We start from the raw sequence: 17207 nt of genomic DNA on the forward strand, positions 1-17207 counted from the left end.
GCAAGTCACTTAACCCCCATTGGCCCACCAAACAAACAAACAAAAAAGAAATTAAAAGGAAAAAAACCCAATTCCTGCCAGAAAAAGCCAAAGATATCTAGCTGCTACTTCTGTGCATTCATATACAATTTAATTATGGTAACAAAAAATAATTTAGATAGTTTCTATACAAAAGGTGAGTTTATTTAAGGGGGAAAGTGGGAAAGTACCCATACTGTGTATCAAGAGTTAATTTATTTTTATAGTTTCTGTTTCTATAGGCTTCTGAGCCAAGACATAATAATGTCTTTAACAAGTGGGTTGGTTGACTGTAGAAGTGCCATACTATTTAACCCATAGCTTTTTTGTAATCTTACAGTAAATAGGTGATTACTAAACCATAGTTATATACTACTGGAAATCAAATTTTATTGCATGCCCAACCTTACAGAACAATTGTGAAGCCAGAAGAAGGTGGAAAAGGTTCTGAGTTTATCTACTCTCCACCCCTTTTCCCCAGGTCATCCCAAAGCTTATATATTTTTGTCCAGGACAGAAGTGAGGTCTTCCTTTCATGGTGTTCATAGAATGGAGAATTGACTTAATTTTTACACATAAGACTTTTTTACTTTATTTCCCTTGGGGGGAAAATAGCACAATTTAATATGAATATGCTAAGTACTTACTACATGCAAGATTTTTACCACAAATTAAGAAAAAAGCTTCTGTTCTAAGAAGAGAGGGAAAAGGGGGAAGCTAGGTGGCACAGTAGATTTGAACCTGAGTTCAAATCCGGCCTCAGACACTTAACACTTACTAGCTGTGTGACCCTGGGCAAGTCACTTAACCCCAATTGCCTCACTTAAAAAAAAAAAAAAGAAAGAAAAAAAGAAGAGAGGGAAAAGATAAAAGATTAACAGAAGATATATTGAGGATAAAGAACATTGAGAACCAAGGCAGGATCAGGAAAGGCTTGTTGGTGAAGATGGCACCTCTGACAAGCCTTGAAGTGATTCTCAAGGTGGAGATGAAATGAATGGTAGGTTCAAATGCAACAAATCTTCAGTTTTTGGGCTATGTTACCTCCAGAAAGTAAAGCATTGAATAGGTGAAGTTTCTGAACAATTTTGGGGTTGGGGCCAGGCAGAACAGAAACAGATCTATTGTCAATGAAGAGAAACAAGGAAAACATGGTAGCCACAAGGGAATAGACAGAAGAAAAATTATCCCTAGAATAGCGCTACAGTTTGGGGATGTGTTGGGTAGAAAAATCAATTCAATAAACGTTTATTAGGTTCTTACTGTTGTAAATTATTAAGCAGTTTATTTTATTTTACAAGATGCTAGATATACCCCCCCAAAAAAAAAAAGCAGAGCACTCTCTGGCCTGAGGGAGTTTATATTCACAGGATTCAATAAAAGGCTAAACCAAGCTATATATCTTCTATGCTTTAATATCTTGCATGGGCTTCACTGTAGCAGCACAGTATTGACGTTAATACTTAATTGGATGTGTGACCTTATCAAGGTTGGTACTGCTTCCCATAGTGTAGATAGCAACCCATCTGAACCCTCTCATCCTGTGTTACTTTTGTCCGTAATCCTCCCATAAATTCACCCAATGTGCTAGAGGCTTTCCTTTAGACCTCTGCATTAGAATATAATCTTGATACTAGGGGTTATTTCATTTTTGTATTCCCAGCCCCGAACACATCACTTGACACATAGTTTTGAAACACTAATAATTGCTTCCGTTTCCCCCTTTCATTAAATGAAATGTTTGTGGATGATTCTTAGTACCCTTTGTCCCCCTTTCACCCATTCTGCCAGTGGGGACTGTGGGCCATTTTGTGTTTTACTTTGTTTGATAATGCTAAAGAATTAGGATCTGATCTACTGATGATAAGTCTCTTCTTCCAGACCAGCTGTCAGAAGTCTGACAGTCTTTGTCAGGACTGTTCTTGAAGCCTTTCTAGCATAATACAAACTATCAGAGATTCTATTCTGTTGGCATAGCCTTTAAGAACCCAAGTTTACCTTCACACCATGATGACTCATTGGGGTATAACTTTTGTGATAGTTTTTATGCTCATAATACTAATGATATGTAGTAATTTATATAGGGATAAGATTTCACAGTGTTTTCTTCCCAACAATGTTATAAGATACTATAAAGATCACCTTATCATTAAAATTAAATTATATTCAGCATCTGTTTCCTAAGGCATCAATATATTTGATATGTTTCAGGAAACTTTTGGAGATAATTGAAATAAAAAACATTTTGGCAATATAATTTCCTTTATGACAAAGTAATATAAATATTTATAAAACTTGTCAAATGATCATCCACTCCTGACATTTCCTGTCCTACTCAAGGAATAACTTACTTGTGTGTCTAGATACAATTCATGTCCTCAGTTGAACTGCACAGCCATGGTAATAATTATATTTCTTCATTTATAAATATTTGTACCTGAGGTTATCTACAATGAGTTAGTTTATGCCTCTGGGTTCCTGAATTCTCTCTGTCCTCCCTTCAGTGTCATTTCACTGCTTTTTCCAGGTTCCCTCCTGACCTGTCTGACTTTTTAGTCTTCGGAATCATTAATTTCCTACCTTCTAAGCTTGGGTTTCCCCCAAATGTTATCTCTTGGGTCTTTATTTCCTCCATTTCTGCAGGATACTGTATTTTTAGAAATCACTGTACTAAAGTGATTATTTTCATGCTTAATTATTTTAAAGTTTATTATGAATTATTTCCTAATTTAGAAAAGTATATAGATTCGGGGCAGCTAGGTGGCACAGTGGATAGAGCACTGGCCCTGGAGTCAGGAGTACCTGAGTTCAAATCCAGCCTCAGACACTTAACACTTACTAGCTGTGTGACCTTGGGCAAGTCACTTAACCCCAATTGCCTCACTAAAAAAGAAAGAAAGAAAGAAAGAAAAGTATATAGATTCTATTTTGCTCATGACTAGAAGATTCATTTTCTAGTACTTTGGTGATAGACGATTTCCCCCTTCTCCCCCCTCCCATATTTTCATCCCTAAGAAAAGTTTTTCCCCTACTCCAGTGTATGGAAGTGATATAGCAAATGGGACCAGCAGAGACCAGCCAACCAACCAAGAAAGGCTTTTAGGATGAGTCTTGGGACAGAGTGTGTCTTTCCAAGCATCAGCCTAGCTAATTTGGGAGAGACTTACTAGCACTCTATGCTACAACTCATGAAATAATTAACTGAGGCTTTGAGAGGTTGCAATCTGCATTTATTCCTTGATAACAATTCCAATATTTAATAGCCCTTATTGGTAGAAAATACTTTCTGACATATTTCCTAAATTATTTCTACTATGGATTAAATTATTTCTTATTCTGTCTGAAGCATAGAGAGTAGTTCATTCCTAGCTTCCTTGAATAAATATTTATGGAAATTTGGAGCCTTCTTTTCCATAGGATCAGTAAGTACTGCCACTTTTACTAGTACTTACTAGCTTTTAAAATTAATATGTGGGGGGTGGCTAGGTGGCGCAGTGGATAAAGCACCGACCCTGGATTCAGGAGTACCTGAGTTCAAATCCGGCCTCAGACACTTGACACTTACTAGCTGTGTGACCCTGGGCAAGTCACTTAACCCTCATTGCCCCGCAAAAAAAAAAAAAAATTAATATGTGAGGATGACCATTCTGCCCTCTTCCAGGTTTTCCATGAAATTCTTAAACTGGCAAGTTCTGAATTAAAAGGAACCTTTCTTCATTATTATATTCATCATTATAACTTGATAAGCTGACTTCAGTAGAGTTGAAAAGAACTGGCCTCATAGTTTCAACATAACATAGGAAAATAAAAAGCAAGTAAAACATAGATTGGTGGTTATGTTAGATAGATTATTATATAATGTATGTATATAGCATATTATATATACATATACACACGCATGTATAACATATGTGTTTGGTAGTAATACTCCATAGGGATCAGAAAAATGAAAGCACTGATTTACAACAAATATCTACCTATAAGAACCTTACATGGTATATTGTCTACATTAGACCTGATTAATTTTTCATTAAGCTTATTTTCTGATTTTCTATAAATCCTGACCATGTGGGCCAATGCCTATTTTCAGGCTTTTATTAATGATTCTGTTAGAAATGCAGCTAAGAGCTCGAATAGTATTGCTAGGAGCTCACAGCTCAAAGAATCCAAGCAGGCAGCTGTGTGTGGTTGAAGGCATCTTTATTCATCTTCGAAGATGGGAACTCTTCTGAATGTGCTGGAGAGTGCACTGAAGTGAGGTCCCACACTATTATTTATACCCACCAAGGGTCCCTCTTGACCAATCACATTACAGTTTCCATTTATATACAGCATTACAAAAACAACCAATCACAGCATATAGTACCAACCTCCCATATATGGTAACTGTAAGGACCAATCAGATTGCACCAATTGACCAATCAGATTGTGATACTAGACCTTAACCTTATTCTGGGCAAGAATGTCCCCATTCCTCCCTACAACAGTGCTGTGTGAACATACATAAACATACATAACTTTTTGAGAAACAAAACTTAAATCGGGGTTTGAACGTCAGGGTCATGTGGGAATCACCTCAGGTGCTTCAAGGTGAGTCCCAGCTTAGCTTGGCTCCCACAAAGGGCAGGCCCCATTCCAGGCCCTGCTTGGGCATAAGGCCCAGGAGCCTCAGCTCCTCAGAGCCTTGTGTGCCAGATGCCCCCTGCTGGGAGGTTCCGGCAACAAAGTTGTGGGGTTTGAAACTAGACTCACTCTCTGTCTTTAGGGCTCTGAGAAGAGTCCAAATATGGTCTTTTCTCTCAATTCTATGAGAATTTTGTTACTGAATGGCACAGTAGCTCTTTAATAATGTAGCACTACCTTTTATGCAATCACTTTTACCCAGGTGTCACCATTATATCTACTTAAATTCACAGTTGTATAGGAACTTTAAAAGATAATACAAATTCAAATTTAGACTGAGTTTCTGTTAGACTGCAAAAGAGACAAACTACTTCCAAAGCTACAGACTTCTTTTTGAGAAGTTCATAGTAGGTAAACTTGGGAAGAACTGATTACGTAAAGAACAGCTACTCATTTTTATTGCCATTAATTCATAGGGTATACTGTAACTACCTAAAATACCTAAAATTAATGGTTGGCTCCTCTCAAAAAAAGACGTTTCCACCTTTGGGAAGAGATGGCATTTTATGTCACCTACAAGAAATGCAAACAATATGAGTTTCAATTTGGATTAGCTTTTGAGTTGAACCATTTCTTCCAACTTCTTCATGAACTCTTATTTTCCAAGTATCCATTAGGTACATAAGATTGCATTGGACTCTCTCAGTAGATAAATTAACAACTCATCTTTATGGTAGCAGCAGAAACCATTTTTTAAAATACTAGGTTGCTTAAGCAATTAGTGATCTTTATTTTTTGGGAAAAGACCAACTAGTTGCTAATTGTTGTTGTTGTTTGTCCATCATTCTCAAAGAGGACCATAATACTGAGGTGATGTCATGACTTACAGTAAACTGGATTTAAGTGAGGGAGGGCTATGCAAAGTCACCAGCCTCACTTTCTCCTTCAGAGCCATCTGGGTCCTGTGGCAAAATATACATCAGGACGACTAGAGATGGCCCCAGATGTTTAAGGCAATTTGGGTTAAGTGACTTGCCCAGGGTCACACAGCTAGTAAGTGTCTGAGGTCAAATTTGAACTCAGATCTTCCCAACTTCAGGATCAGTGCTTTATCCACTGCACCACCTAGCTGCCCCAATTGGCTAATAAATAACTATCATAGGGCCTTTGATGATAGAGTATTACAGATGTTCAGAAAACATAAGAAATTTCTTTAAAATGTTTATTAGTGGGGCAGCTAGGTAGCACAGTGGATAAAGCACTGGCCCCGGATTCAGGAGGATCTGAATTCAAATCCGGCCTCAGACACTTGACACTAGCTGTGTAACCCTGGGTAAGTCACTTAACCCTCATTGCCCTGCCCAAATGTGTGTGTGTGTGTGTGTGTGTGTGTGTGTTGTTCATTTATTTATTTATTAGAATTATTTATTTATTTTTTGCGGGGCAATGGTGGTTAAGTGACTTGCCCAGGGTCACACAGCTAGTAAGTGTCAAGTGTCTGAGGCCGGATTTGAACTCAGGTACTCCTGAATCCAGGGCCAGTGTTTTATCCACTGCGCCACCTAGCCGCCCCGTGTTGTTTATTTATTAATAATACCAACAAAGATATTTTAAATTATCAGTTCAATTTTGTTAGTCCATCATAATGCTAGCTTTTGTTGGTATATCTCCTTATAAACAGAGTATTTATATGGTTCAGTAGATAGAGCACTGGGCCTGGAGTAGAAAGACCTAAGTTCCAATCTGGCCTTAGAAACTTATTATCTGTGGCCTTGGGCAAGTCACTTAACCTCTTTGCCTCAGTTTCCTCATTTGTAAAATGGAGAATAATACCACCTTACCTCCCAGGGTTGTTGTGAAGATAAAAGGAGAAAATAATTGCAAACTGCTTAGCACAGTGCCTAGGAAATAATAAATGCTATGTAAGTTTTGGCTATTATTACTATTACACATCCAAAATAGAACCATTGTCTTTCCCCTTAAAAAACCGTTCCTTCTAACTTTCCTGTTTGTCTTAAGAGCAACATCACCCCTTCCACTCACCCAGTTTCACAACCCTAAACTCCACCTTGGCTCTTCCCTCTCCTTTACTCCCTATGTTTAATCAGTTGCCAGATATTGTCAATACACAATATCACTCCTGTTTTCCCCTTCTCACCACTCAAAAGGCCACCAACCTAGTTCAGGCCATCATCACTTCTCTCCTGAACTTTAACCTCCTAATTGGCCCCTTTGTGTCTAGTCTTTCTGATTTCAGGCTTTCTCATCTCCAGTCCATTCTTTACAGAGTTGCTTGTCTTATTCCTAAAGCACAGGTCAAACCATGTGATTCTTTCAAAAATCTTAAGTGGTTTAACTTCTCAAATACTTAAATAACTCTATCTTTAAAAAAAGAAATTGAACAAGCCATAAATGAGCTCCCTGAGAAGAAAATCCCCAGAATCATATGGATTTATAAGCAACATTGAAGGAACAATTAATTCCAGTACTATATAAACTATTTGAAAAAATAGGTAAAGACTGCTATCAAATTCCTTCTGTGACACAAATATGCCCTTAATACCTAGACCAAAGAGAGCAGAAACAGAGAAAACTATAGAAAAATTTCCCTAATGAATATTGATGCCAGTAATATTGACAATATAAGTGAAATGGATGAATATTTACAAAAACGTAAATTTCCCACATTGACAGAAAAGGAAATAACCATATCTTAAAAAGTGAAATTGAACAAACCATAAATAAGTTCTCCAAGAAAAAAATCCCCAGGACCAGATAGATATACAGGTGAATTCCACCATTCATTTAAAGAACAATTCCAATACTTTAGAAACTATAGGTAAATGAGTCCTACCAAATTCTTTCTGTGACACAAATATGGTTCTGATACCTAAACCAGGGAGAGCAAAAACAGAAAGAAAACTATAGGACATTTTCCCTAATGAATTTGATGCAAAAATTTTAAATAAAATACTAGCAAGATTACAGCAGCATATCAAGAATATCAAGATAATCAATGAAAAAAAGTGAAGGTGGCAGTTGATCAGTGGAATAGAAGAAGTCCACAATATACAGAAGTAAATGACCACAGAAAACTGTTCATAAATGCAAAGATCCAAGCTTTTGGGTCAAGAACCCACTATTTGACAAAAGCTGCTGGGGAAACTGGAAAACAGTCTGGCAAAAACTAAGCATAAATCAACCATCTAATACTGTATGTGCCAAAATAGACTGAAAATGTTTACATGATTTGGACATAAAGTGATATCATAAGCAAATTAAGGAAAAGATCATAACCAAATAAGAGATAGAGGAGATCACAGAATAAATCTGATTACATTAAATTTAAAAGTTGCACAAACAAAACCAGTGCAGGCAAAATTACAAGGAATACAGGAAGCTGGGGGGAAATGTTTGCAGCGAGTTTCTCTGATAAAGTTCAAATTTCTCAATTATATAAGGGACTGGAACAAATTTATAAAATAAAGGCCATTCCCTGTTGATAAATGGTCAAAGGATATAAACAGGAAGTTTTCAGAAAAAGAAATTAAAACTATCAATAGTCATATAAAAATGTTCTGTCACTAAAATTTGAGAGAAAAAAAATAAAACAACTCTAAGCTAACACCTCAGACCCAACAGATTGACTAACATGACAGAAAAGGAAAATGATAAAGGCAGGAGGGAACATGGAAGAATAGATAAATTAATAGACTGTTGGTGGACTTGTGTAACAACCTCTCCATTTCTTCTGCAAAATGAACATAGTAACAAAGGCAAACCAGCACTGACTTCTTCACATAGTTGTCCTGAGGAAAGTATTTTGTAAGCATTCTGGAGAATGATTTGGAACTATGCCTGAACTGCATACCCTTTGACCCAGCAATGCTGTCACTAGGTCTGAATCCCAAAGAGATCAAAGGAAAAGGAAAAGGATCTGTATGTACAAAAATGCTTATAACAGTTCTCTTTGTGGTGGCAAAGAAATGGAAATTGAGAGCATGCCATCAATTGGGGAATGGTTAAACAAGTTGTGACATATAATTGTGATGAAATACTATTGTGCTGTAAAAAAAATGACAAAGAAGGTGGTTTCAGACAAACTTGGGAAAATGAAATATTAACTTTTCGACCTGGCATTTAAAACACTTCACAATTTGTTTCTAGTCTACCTTTCCTGACCCATTTCACATTTTCTAGCCGTTATGTACTCCCTATTACAGCCAAACCAGCCTAATTGTTGTTTCACTACAAAATGTTTCACAGGATATTACTGCCCACCCCAATTTCTCAAATGTATCTCTTCTTCATTTCTGTCTCTTACAATCCTTAGCTTTTTCAAGGCTTAGCCCAGGTGCTACCTTTTATGGTAAGCCTGTATCTGCCTACTAGTGTTATTGGGTTTTTTCCTTCGTTCAGTTATCTCATATTTCCTTGTTTTGTATTGTGACATTTTAAAAGTTTAAGGGGCATAATTTCTGGGTAATTTAATCATTTTATTAATAATGCCAGCATGTTTATAAACAAAAGGATGATCATTTGGCCATCTCTCTTAGACTAAAACAGTCATGGGGATGAGCTCAGGACATATATATGCCCATTGGAAGAGGGGTGTTCCCAATGAGAAAATGACCATTACAGTGAGGGGCTGAACCTATTCAAATGAACTTTGATTATGTCATTTACTTCTAAGTTACTCCTAGATTTGAGCAATCTGTTCAAAGAATTTATTCCCATCCAAACCTGAAAGTATAAGCAGTTAAAAAAAAGTCTAGAAATATGAATTACTAATGGAATGGTGGAATTTTACCCTGATACCATTCAATCAGCAAGGTTATATATTAAGGAACTTTCCTATCGCCTTATCAAGATGTGTAGACAAGCTCTTATTCAATTTGAAAGGGCAACTAGATTCCAGAAAACTGGGTGAAAGGCATGTGATGCTACCCAAGAAACATCTTGTAACTGGTTGACAATCAAGTCATACCCCTGGACAACTAGTTGGAGCAGTAGATAGAGCACTGGGCCTAGAGTCAAGAAGACCCGAGTTCAAATCTAGCTGCAGATACTTATTAGCTGTATGACCCTGGGCAAGTCACATAATCTCCTTCTGCCTCAGTTTCCTCATGTGTAAAATGGGGATAACGACACCTACTTCCCAGGGCAGTTGTGAGTCTCAAATGAGATAATTATTAGAAAATGATTGGCACAGTGCCTAGCACATATATAAATGTATTATTATGATTATTATTAAAATGAGAGAGTTGGGCTAGATGGCCTTGGAGTTTCTATCTTGCCCCAAATCTATGATCCTGTGATTCCCAGGCCCAAAATGGAATAGTTCTCAAGAATCTGACCTTCCTCAAAAATAACTTCATCCTTGAAATGCAAAGAAATCAATGAGGGGAACTATTCTAGACCCCTGATCTTTACCAACAAGAACAGGTAAGGGCAAGATTGGGAGGAAGAGATATGATAAAAGCCATAAAATATGTGAGGGAGAAAGAAAAGGCATAGACTGATGTTCCCTGTAGGTCTTTACAGAGCAAGTGACAAATTCTCTGACGTTTTCTCTGGCTGTCCTTCATGCCTGGAACACTATCCCTTCTCTACTCTGCCTACTGACCTCCTTGGCTAAAATACTATCTTTTACTGGAAGCCTTCCCCAACCCCTTTCAATTCTATTGCCTTCCTTCTGTTGATTATGTACTATTTATCCTCTATATAGCTTGTTTTGTATATATTTAATATGTTTTGTCTCCCATTAGACTGTAAACCACTTGAGGGCAGGGACTATCATTTGCCTCTTTTTTGGATCCCCACCACTTAGCACAATGCCTGGAAAATAGTAGGTGCTTGATAGATGTTTATTGATTGACTAATTCTTCAGGGAAAAAAGGTGGGTGAGGGGTAAATTGAAGCCCTTTGAGAGAACCGATGTAAATTATCAAACATGAGAACTTTTGGTAGCTAACTCCATGGTACTTTTGGTAGCTAACTCCAGCCTCATAGGGAGGCTTAATTCAGTACTTAAATCTCTTTTCCAGAGGGAAAATGAAAAAAAAGATTTCATATCACAAGGACATCTGTTATCAGAGTATTAGGGCAGGAATTTTAGTATATTCATTAACATAACAAGTACACCAAGGGACAACTGGTAGAGTAACTTTCACTTCCAAAGAGCAATCAATAGTAAGCAATACTCATTTTATCTCAAAGAGGGGGGGAAAGATGGCATTTTGACTTTACAAAAGGAAAATGTAGCAATAATTTAAAATGCAGAAGCTGATGTGAACTATTAGCCAATTGGGGAATTATCCATCAAAAGGCTTTCTGAATTGAATGAATCAGATTTTGCTTCTGTTTTCTCTGCCAAGAAAAATAATCTTTGGGCTGGAAAAAAACAGAACAGAAATGGATGATAAAGCTTTAATTTCTGAGATCAGTAGGAGAAATAATAAGAGAACACCTTTGATGCCTTCGACGAGTTCTGATCTTGAAGCCCAACTATATAATCCAGAGTACTGAAAGTACTGGTAGATTTGATTGCTGAACCTGTGCCAGTAACCTGTGAAAGATCATCAGCAATAGGGGAGAATTGGAGAAGGGTAAATTTTGTCCTCATTTTCAAACAGGAAAAAGAGCAGTCTGCAAACTACAGAGCAATGGTGTTGATTTTAATATCTGGAAAAATTCTAGTATGTATTATTGAGGAGATGATCAGTGAACAGTTCTAAAAGAGATAGCAGACACCTGAGTTCCGTTTTTAACAGGGTTGAGAGAGAGAGATCTCAATATATCTATATAATAGGTATATAGATATAGTGATCTAGTAACCTCCCCCCACAAAACTAATAACCTAAGATCTGTACCCCTTCAGTTTTACATATGAATCAGTTTAGACTCAGAAAGGGAAATTTACCTACCAAGGGATCACAAAGCTAGTGAGTCAGAATTTGAAGATAGGTCTTCTCAATTCAAATAGATTAGAAGCTTTTTATTATTCAGAGACATTACTTCTCCAAAGCTTCTTTATTGTTCCCCTGGCCAGAGTTAAACGTTAACATACATCAGGCCACTTTCTCATGAAATATACAAAACATCCTTAAGATTTGAGTCTGAGCCTTTCATAAATATTAAATGTTTTGGTAGCCTGGCATTTAAATGTTACAGCAACATATTAGCATTTTGTAAATACATAATTCATTGTTTTATAATTTGTATTTCTTTATTTAATAGCTTTATATCCTATTTTTCTTTTAAAGCTCTTGCAGCTAATCGCGAAATCCCAGTTAACTTCATTAAGTGGAGTGGCACAAAAAAATTACTTCAACATTTTGGACAAAATTGTTCAAAAGGGTAAGAATGATTGGTATGTTGGTGTTTGGGGTCATAATCAAAAAACTTTGATATAATTTTGTTTTTTAAGTATGTACTGCTCATATCAGTTGTTAAGGTCAGAGTTATAGTAGACAGAAATTTTACATAAACCTTTTAATTCTAAATGTTTCATTTTTTTTTAATTTGTGGCATTTGAAGCAAGCATGTAAAGTATCATTCTGATAATTAGGAAAGTGACTTACTTATTCCCTAAATTTTGGAGACATTTTACCTCCTTTAGATAGCTCCTTACTAATAACCTAACAAGGAAAAATAATCAGCTCTGTCAGATTTTCAATTTACACATTAGAAAATCCAGAGATTTTTTTAGATAGCAGATACTTCTGAGATTAATTAGGAGGCATTAATAAGTGAAGCTTGAATTGCCTTTCAGAAGTTTGTTTTGAATTCTCTCTCAGGTAACTGGGCTATACACATATAAGTGTGTCCATCTATTAGTAAGTGTATAAGGGCACTTATGTAAGGGAGCTAGATCGTTCATTGGACAGAACACTGGGTCTGGAGTCAGGAAGATCTGGGTTCAGATTTTGCCTCAGACATTTACTATGAGTGTGACCCTGGGCAAGTCACTTAATCTGTTTGCCTTAATCTACTGAAGAAGAACATGGTAAATTACTCCATTATGTTTGTCAAGAAAACCCTTTGGACAGTATGGGCCACAGGGTAATGAAGATTTGGACACGACTTCAACAACTGAACAGCAAGTGCACATATGCAGAAATCTATGGTTAAAAGTATACATGCAAGGGGGCAGCTAGGTGGCACAGTGGATGAAGCACCGACCCTGGATTCAGGAGTACCTGAGTTCAAATCTGGCCTCAGACACTTGACACTTACTAGCTGTGTGACCCTGGGCAAGCCACTTAACCCCCATTGCCCTGCAAAAAAAAAAAAAAGTATACATGTGGGGAAGCTATGTGGTGCAGTGGATAAAACACCAGCCCTAGATTCAGGAGGACCTGAGTTCAAATACAGCCTCAGACACTTGACACTTACTAGCTGTGTGACCTTGGGCAAGTCACTTAACCCTCATTGCCCTACAAAAAAACAAACAAACAAAATTTTTAAATAAGTATATATGACACTTAAATGTTACATGACTTTCCAATCATAATGAAGTCACTATAAACTAGTATATTGAGGGGCAGCTAGGTGGCTCAGTGGATAAAGCACCGGCTCTGGACTCAGGAGGACCTGAGTTCAAATACAGCCTCAGACGCTTGACACTTACTAGCTATGTGACCCTGGGCAAGTCACTTAACCCTAATTGCCCTGCCAAAAATAAATAAATAAAAGGATAGATAGATAAAAACTAGTATATTGAAATATTATATTGCCTTTTAAAAAACAATTGTAAAAATTTCCCCCAAACTATTTACTCCTCTCCCTCAAAAAAAAAAAAATTACTACTAGGCAGTCATGAAAACTGTCACATTTTATTCCCATGCGATGGTATCTTGGAAGCAGTGCCTCTTCAAATTTGTGGTAAAATTTGAAAAATTTTAAATTGATGATTAACTCCAACACCAACTCTTACACTGTCTTTATTTTTCCAGTTCTGGATGACCAGCAAAATCCTCGCTTAATCAAAGATCTTCTTCAGGATCTGAGTTCTACACTTTGTATTCTTATTAGGGGAGTAGGAAAATCTGTTTTGGTTGGAAATATCAATATTTGGATTTGCAGGCTAGAAACCATCCTTACCTGGCAACAACAGCTACAGAACCTTCAGATGAACAAGGTATGTATGTGTGGTTTTTTTTCTTTACTGTACAATATATGCTTAATAATACCAGCAATTTCCAGAATGCTTTATAAACACTGAAAAGAGGAACCATGGTACATTGAGAAGGGTATTGGATTAGAAATCAAAGGACCTGGGTTCAAACTCCACCCATCTTTACTGCCTGGATAATCTTGAACAGGTCACAGGTAACTTCTTTGGCCCTCAGTTTCCTCCTTTTTTTTTTTACATATAAGGTATTTTATTTTTTCCGTTACATGTAAAGATAGTTCTCAACTTTTGTTTATACAAGCTTTACAATTTCAGATTTTTCTCCCTCCCTTCCCTCCCTCCCCCCTCCCCTAGACAGCGGGTAATCTGATATAGGTTATATCTATATATCTATATATCCATATCCATATCGATATATATATATGCACACACACACACACATATATATATACACATAATAACATTAATCCTATTTCTGCATTAATAGTTTCCTCCTTTTTAAAATGAGAGGGTTGAACTCCATGGTATCTAAGGTGCCTTCTTGATCTAAATCAATGATCACTGATCCTTCGATTCTATACTTAATATATTTAATTTGCTCTAACATTATGGTGACCGTAATCTGTAACAGATTCCATTATATATGCTTACATGTATCCTAAAAATCAATCACAGTTCTAGGTTTTGAATACTTGTTTTGCTCTTACCAGTCATAATCAAAAGATTTTAAGATGAATTAGAGTCAGACGAAACCTTAAATATTGCACTAGTTCTTGGTGGAAGTATAGCAAGAATGAGAATCATCCAATGGGTCTGAGCCCTTAGGTGTGTTGGAGGTAAATTAATTTAGGTAGCTCTTCCAGACCTTTCAGGAAGCAGACAGTAATCCTTTATTTAGTTTGTAGACCATCCAGCCTTTAAGCTGTTTATTTTCCCATATCTTATCTGAGAGTGAATTCAGATCCATTGTATTTGTTGCTTCCAAGCAATTATGCTAACTAGTTTTCTGAAGTAAAGTTGGCAAATAAAATAATTTTAATGTCCTACCCTTTTCTGTTAAATTACTAAGCATTTATTTAGTACCTACTGTAGACCAGCTGACCTCTGAAATCCTTCCACCTTTGAGATTCTTTGATTCTGAAAAGGTCCCTAGATTATTGTGGTCTTTTGCTTTTGTGTGGCATCCTGCCCAGCCAAGGCTGCTAGCTTGCCTACCAGCCTGATTGATGGGCTTCTGCATTTTACTGTTCAGGTACATTCTTTCCCTAAGGCTCCATTATTCTCCCTACTGCTTTGAAAGACACATTAAACATTGTCTCCCCTTCACTTTCTGGAAGGAACTCACACCCTAATCAAGAATCTCTCCAACAACATCCTCAGGGAAGAGCCATTTAGCCTTCACTTGAGAACCTACTGTGGTCGACTCGCTGTGTCCAGTCCCTTTTGGGCAGTTGCAATCACTAGGAAGTTTTTTGTTACATCAAGTCTAAATCATCCTTTTTAAGTTTAGCCTTCTGGGATCAGGGAAAACAAGTTTAATCTCTATTCTCTGTGACTGTCCACAAATACTTGGAAGAAAGTTATCATGTTCTCCTTGCCCCCAAGCTGTCTGTTCTTAATATTAAATATCCCCACTTCCTTCAGTTGAAGCCATATTGCTTGGTTTCTGTTCCTGACATCACCATGCTTATTCTTCTCTGGACTTCCTCTAATTTATTCATTTCCTTCCTAGGAACATAAGATTATAGACTCAGCTAGGCAGAACCCCCTCATTTTAATGATTAAGAAATTTAAGACTGAGGCAGAGCTATGGTCCTCACTTCAAATCCAGCATCCTTTCTGTCACTCCATTGTCTCACTAAAATGTATCCAGAACCAAATATATTCTGACTATGAAAGAATATAGTTGAGACTAATTAGCTTCCTTATTCTAGATACCATCCTTAAAATAACAAACTAAGTTGATAATAGGGGTTTTTATTTTTTTTTTAGGCAATTGGAGTTAAGTGACTTGCCCAGGGTCACACAGCTAGTAAGTGTTAAGTGTCTGAGTCCGGATTTGAACTCAGGTCCTCCTGACTCCAGGGCCAGTGCTCTATCCCCTGTGCCACCTAGCTGCCCCTGATAATAGGGTTTTTAAAAATGTGTTTGTTTGCCATGTGTCACTACTGACTTATTGAGTTCACAATTTACTAAAACCCTAGATCTCTGGACCATGAACTACTACTTAGGAATACTGACCTCATCCTGTACTTGAGCAGCTGATTTTGTGGAACCAGAATTACAGAATTTTTGAGTTGAAGGAGACCTAAACCATCCCATGCCCAAAGGGAATCCACATTATAATGTAGCCAACATACTACAGTTAGCCTTTGTTTGACAACATCCAAAGTCTGCCCATAACCCCCAGGCAACCTGTTCCTCTCTGGGGTAGCTCTAACTATTAGAAAGATTGGTTGGTTGGTTGTTTTTAACATTAAACCTCAATTTTTACCTTTTTGAAATTTTTACCCATTGTTCCTGGTTTTGCCATCTCGGGCCAAAGAGAACAAGTTTGATGTGTACAAAAATTAATTATTCATAACTATAACTAACCTGGAAAATTATAAAACTGTACTTATGAAAAATTATAATTATATGAAAAATAATAAGTTTAGAGAAATTATAATTGGGCCATAAGTCCCATCTGGGTCGCCATTCAAATGTTGAATATTTTTGACTTGACTGGGCCTAATTTGGGGGGACTGATGCTATGGATGACTAAACTGGGGACTTATGACTATTTGGCTATCTGACTTCGTTAATTTAATGTGGGCCGTTTATAAAGTTCCACCATACTGCTCCATTCCCAAGTTAATAAGCAAAATATTAAGAAGCCTCTTAACTAAATAATCAAAGCAGAGTTTATTTATGAGATACTATTTCAAATTAGGAATACAAGGAAATAAAGTACAACCTGACTGCTTTCTTGAGGTCTCTTTCCCACCTGCTTCACTTTGAACTTCTTGAATACAATAAGGACCTTAGCTGCCTCCGGCCTCAGGGCACGTTACACTTTCCCTGGTTTGTATTAAGGCCTGTAACCTTCTGTCTGTCTGCCCTGTCCGTTTGCCCTTCGGCCTCTCTTTTGCCTGCTCCTAGTCCTTCTGGTCTTCTCCTGCGTCCTTGTAGCCCTGTCTCTAGTCTCCAATCTCTGCCATCTCCTCAGCTGCCTCTTGACCTCTTCTTGTCCATCGGAACCCCTGAGTCTTGTCTATCTAGCCCGTCCTCAGCCCGTCTCCCTCTCTAGTCCGCCCCCCTTCCTTCTAGTCCGTCCTTGCTCCTTTTCTATCTAGTCTGTCTCCCCCCTTCCGTCTCACTCCCAGGTCTATATATACCTTTTCTTCTCTCCACTCAAATCTCAGGGCTTTCTTCGCCCCCAGGGACCAAG

The 17207-nt window shown here is 37.3% G+C and overlaps 1 protein-coding gene across 3 annotated transcripts in view; it reads left to right on the forward strand.

Annotated features, from left to right (window-relative positions):
• Nucleotides 1-17207, forward strand: part of FBXO25 (F-box protein 25) — a 110210-nt gene that overhangs the window by 66399 nt on the left and 26604 nt on the right. For all 3 annotated transcript variants that reach the window (XM_043989684.1, XM_043989685.1, XM_043989686.1), the window contains 2 exons: nucleotides 11907-12000; nucleotides 13599-13783. In XM_043989684.1, the coding sequence (XP_043845619.1) occupies nucleotides 11907-12000; nucleotides 13599-13783 (279 nt within the window). The remainder of the gene's footprint in view (nucleotides 1-11906; nucleotides 12001-13598; nucleotides 13784-17207) is intronic.

The sequence above is a fragment of the Dromiciops gliroides genome, chromosome 2 (assembly GCF_019393635.1).
Source record: "Dromiciops gliroides isolate mDroGli1 chromosome 2, mDroGli1.pri, whole genome shotgun sequence".
In the NCBI taxonomy this organism is placed as follows: Eukaryota; Metazoa; Chordata; class Mammalia; order Microbiotheria; family Microbiotheriidae; genus Dromiciops; species Dromiciops gliroides.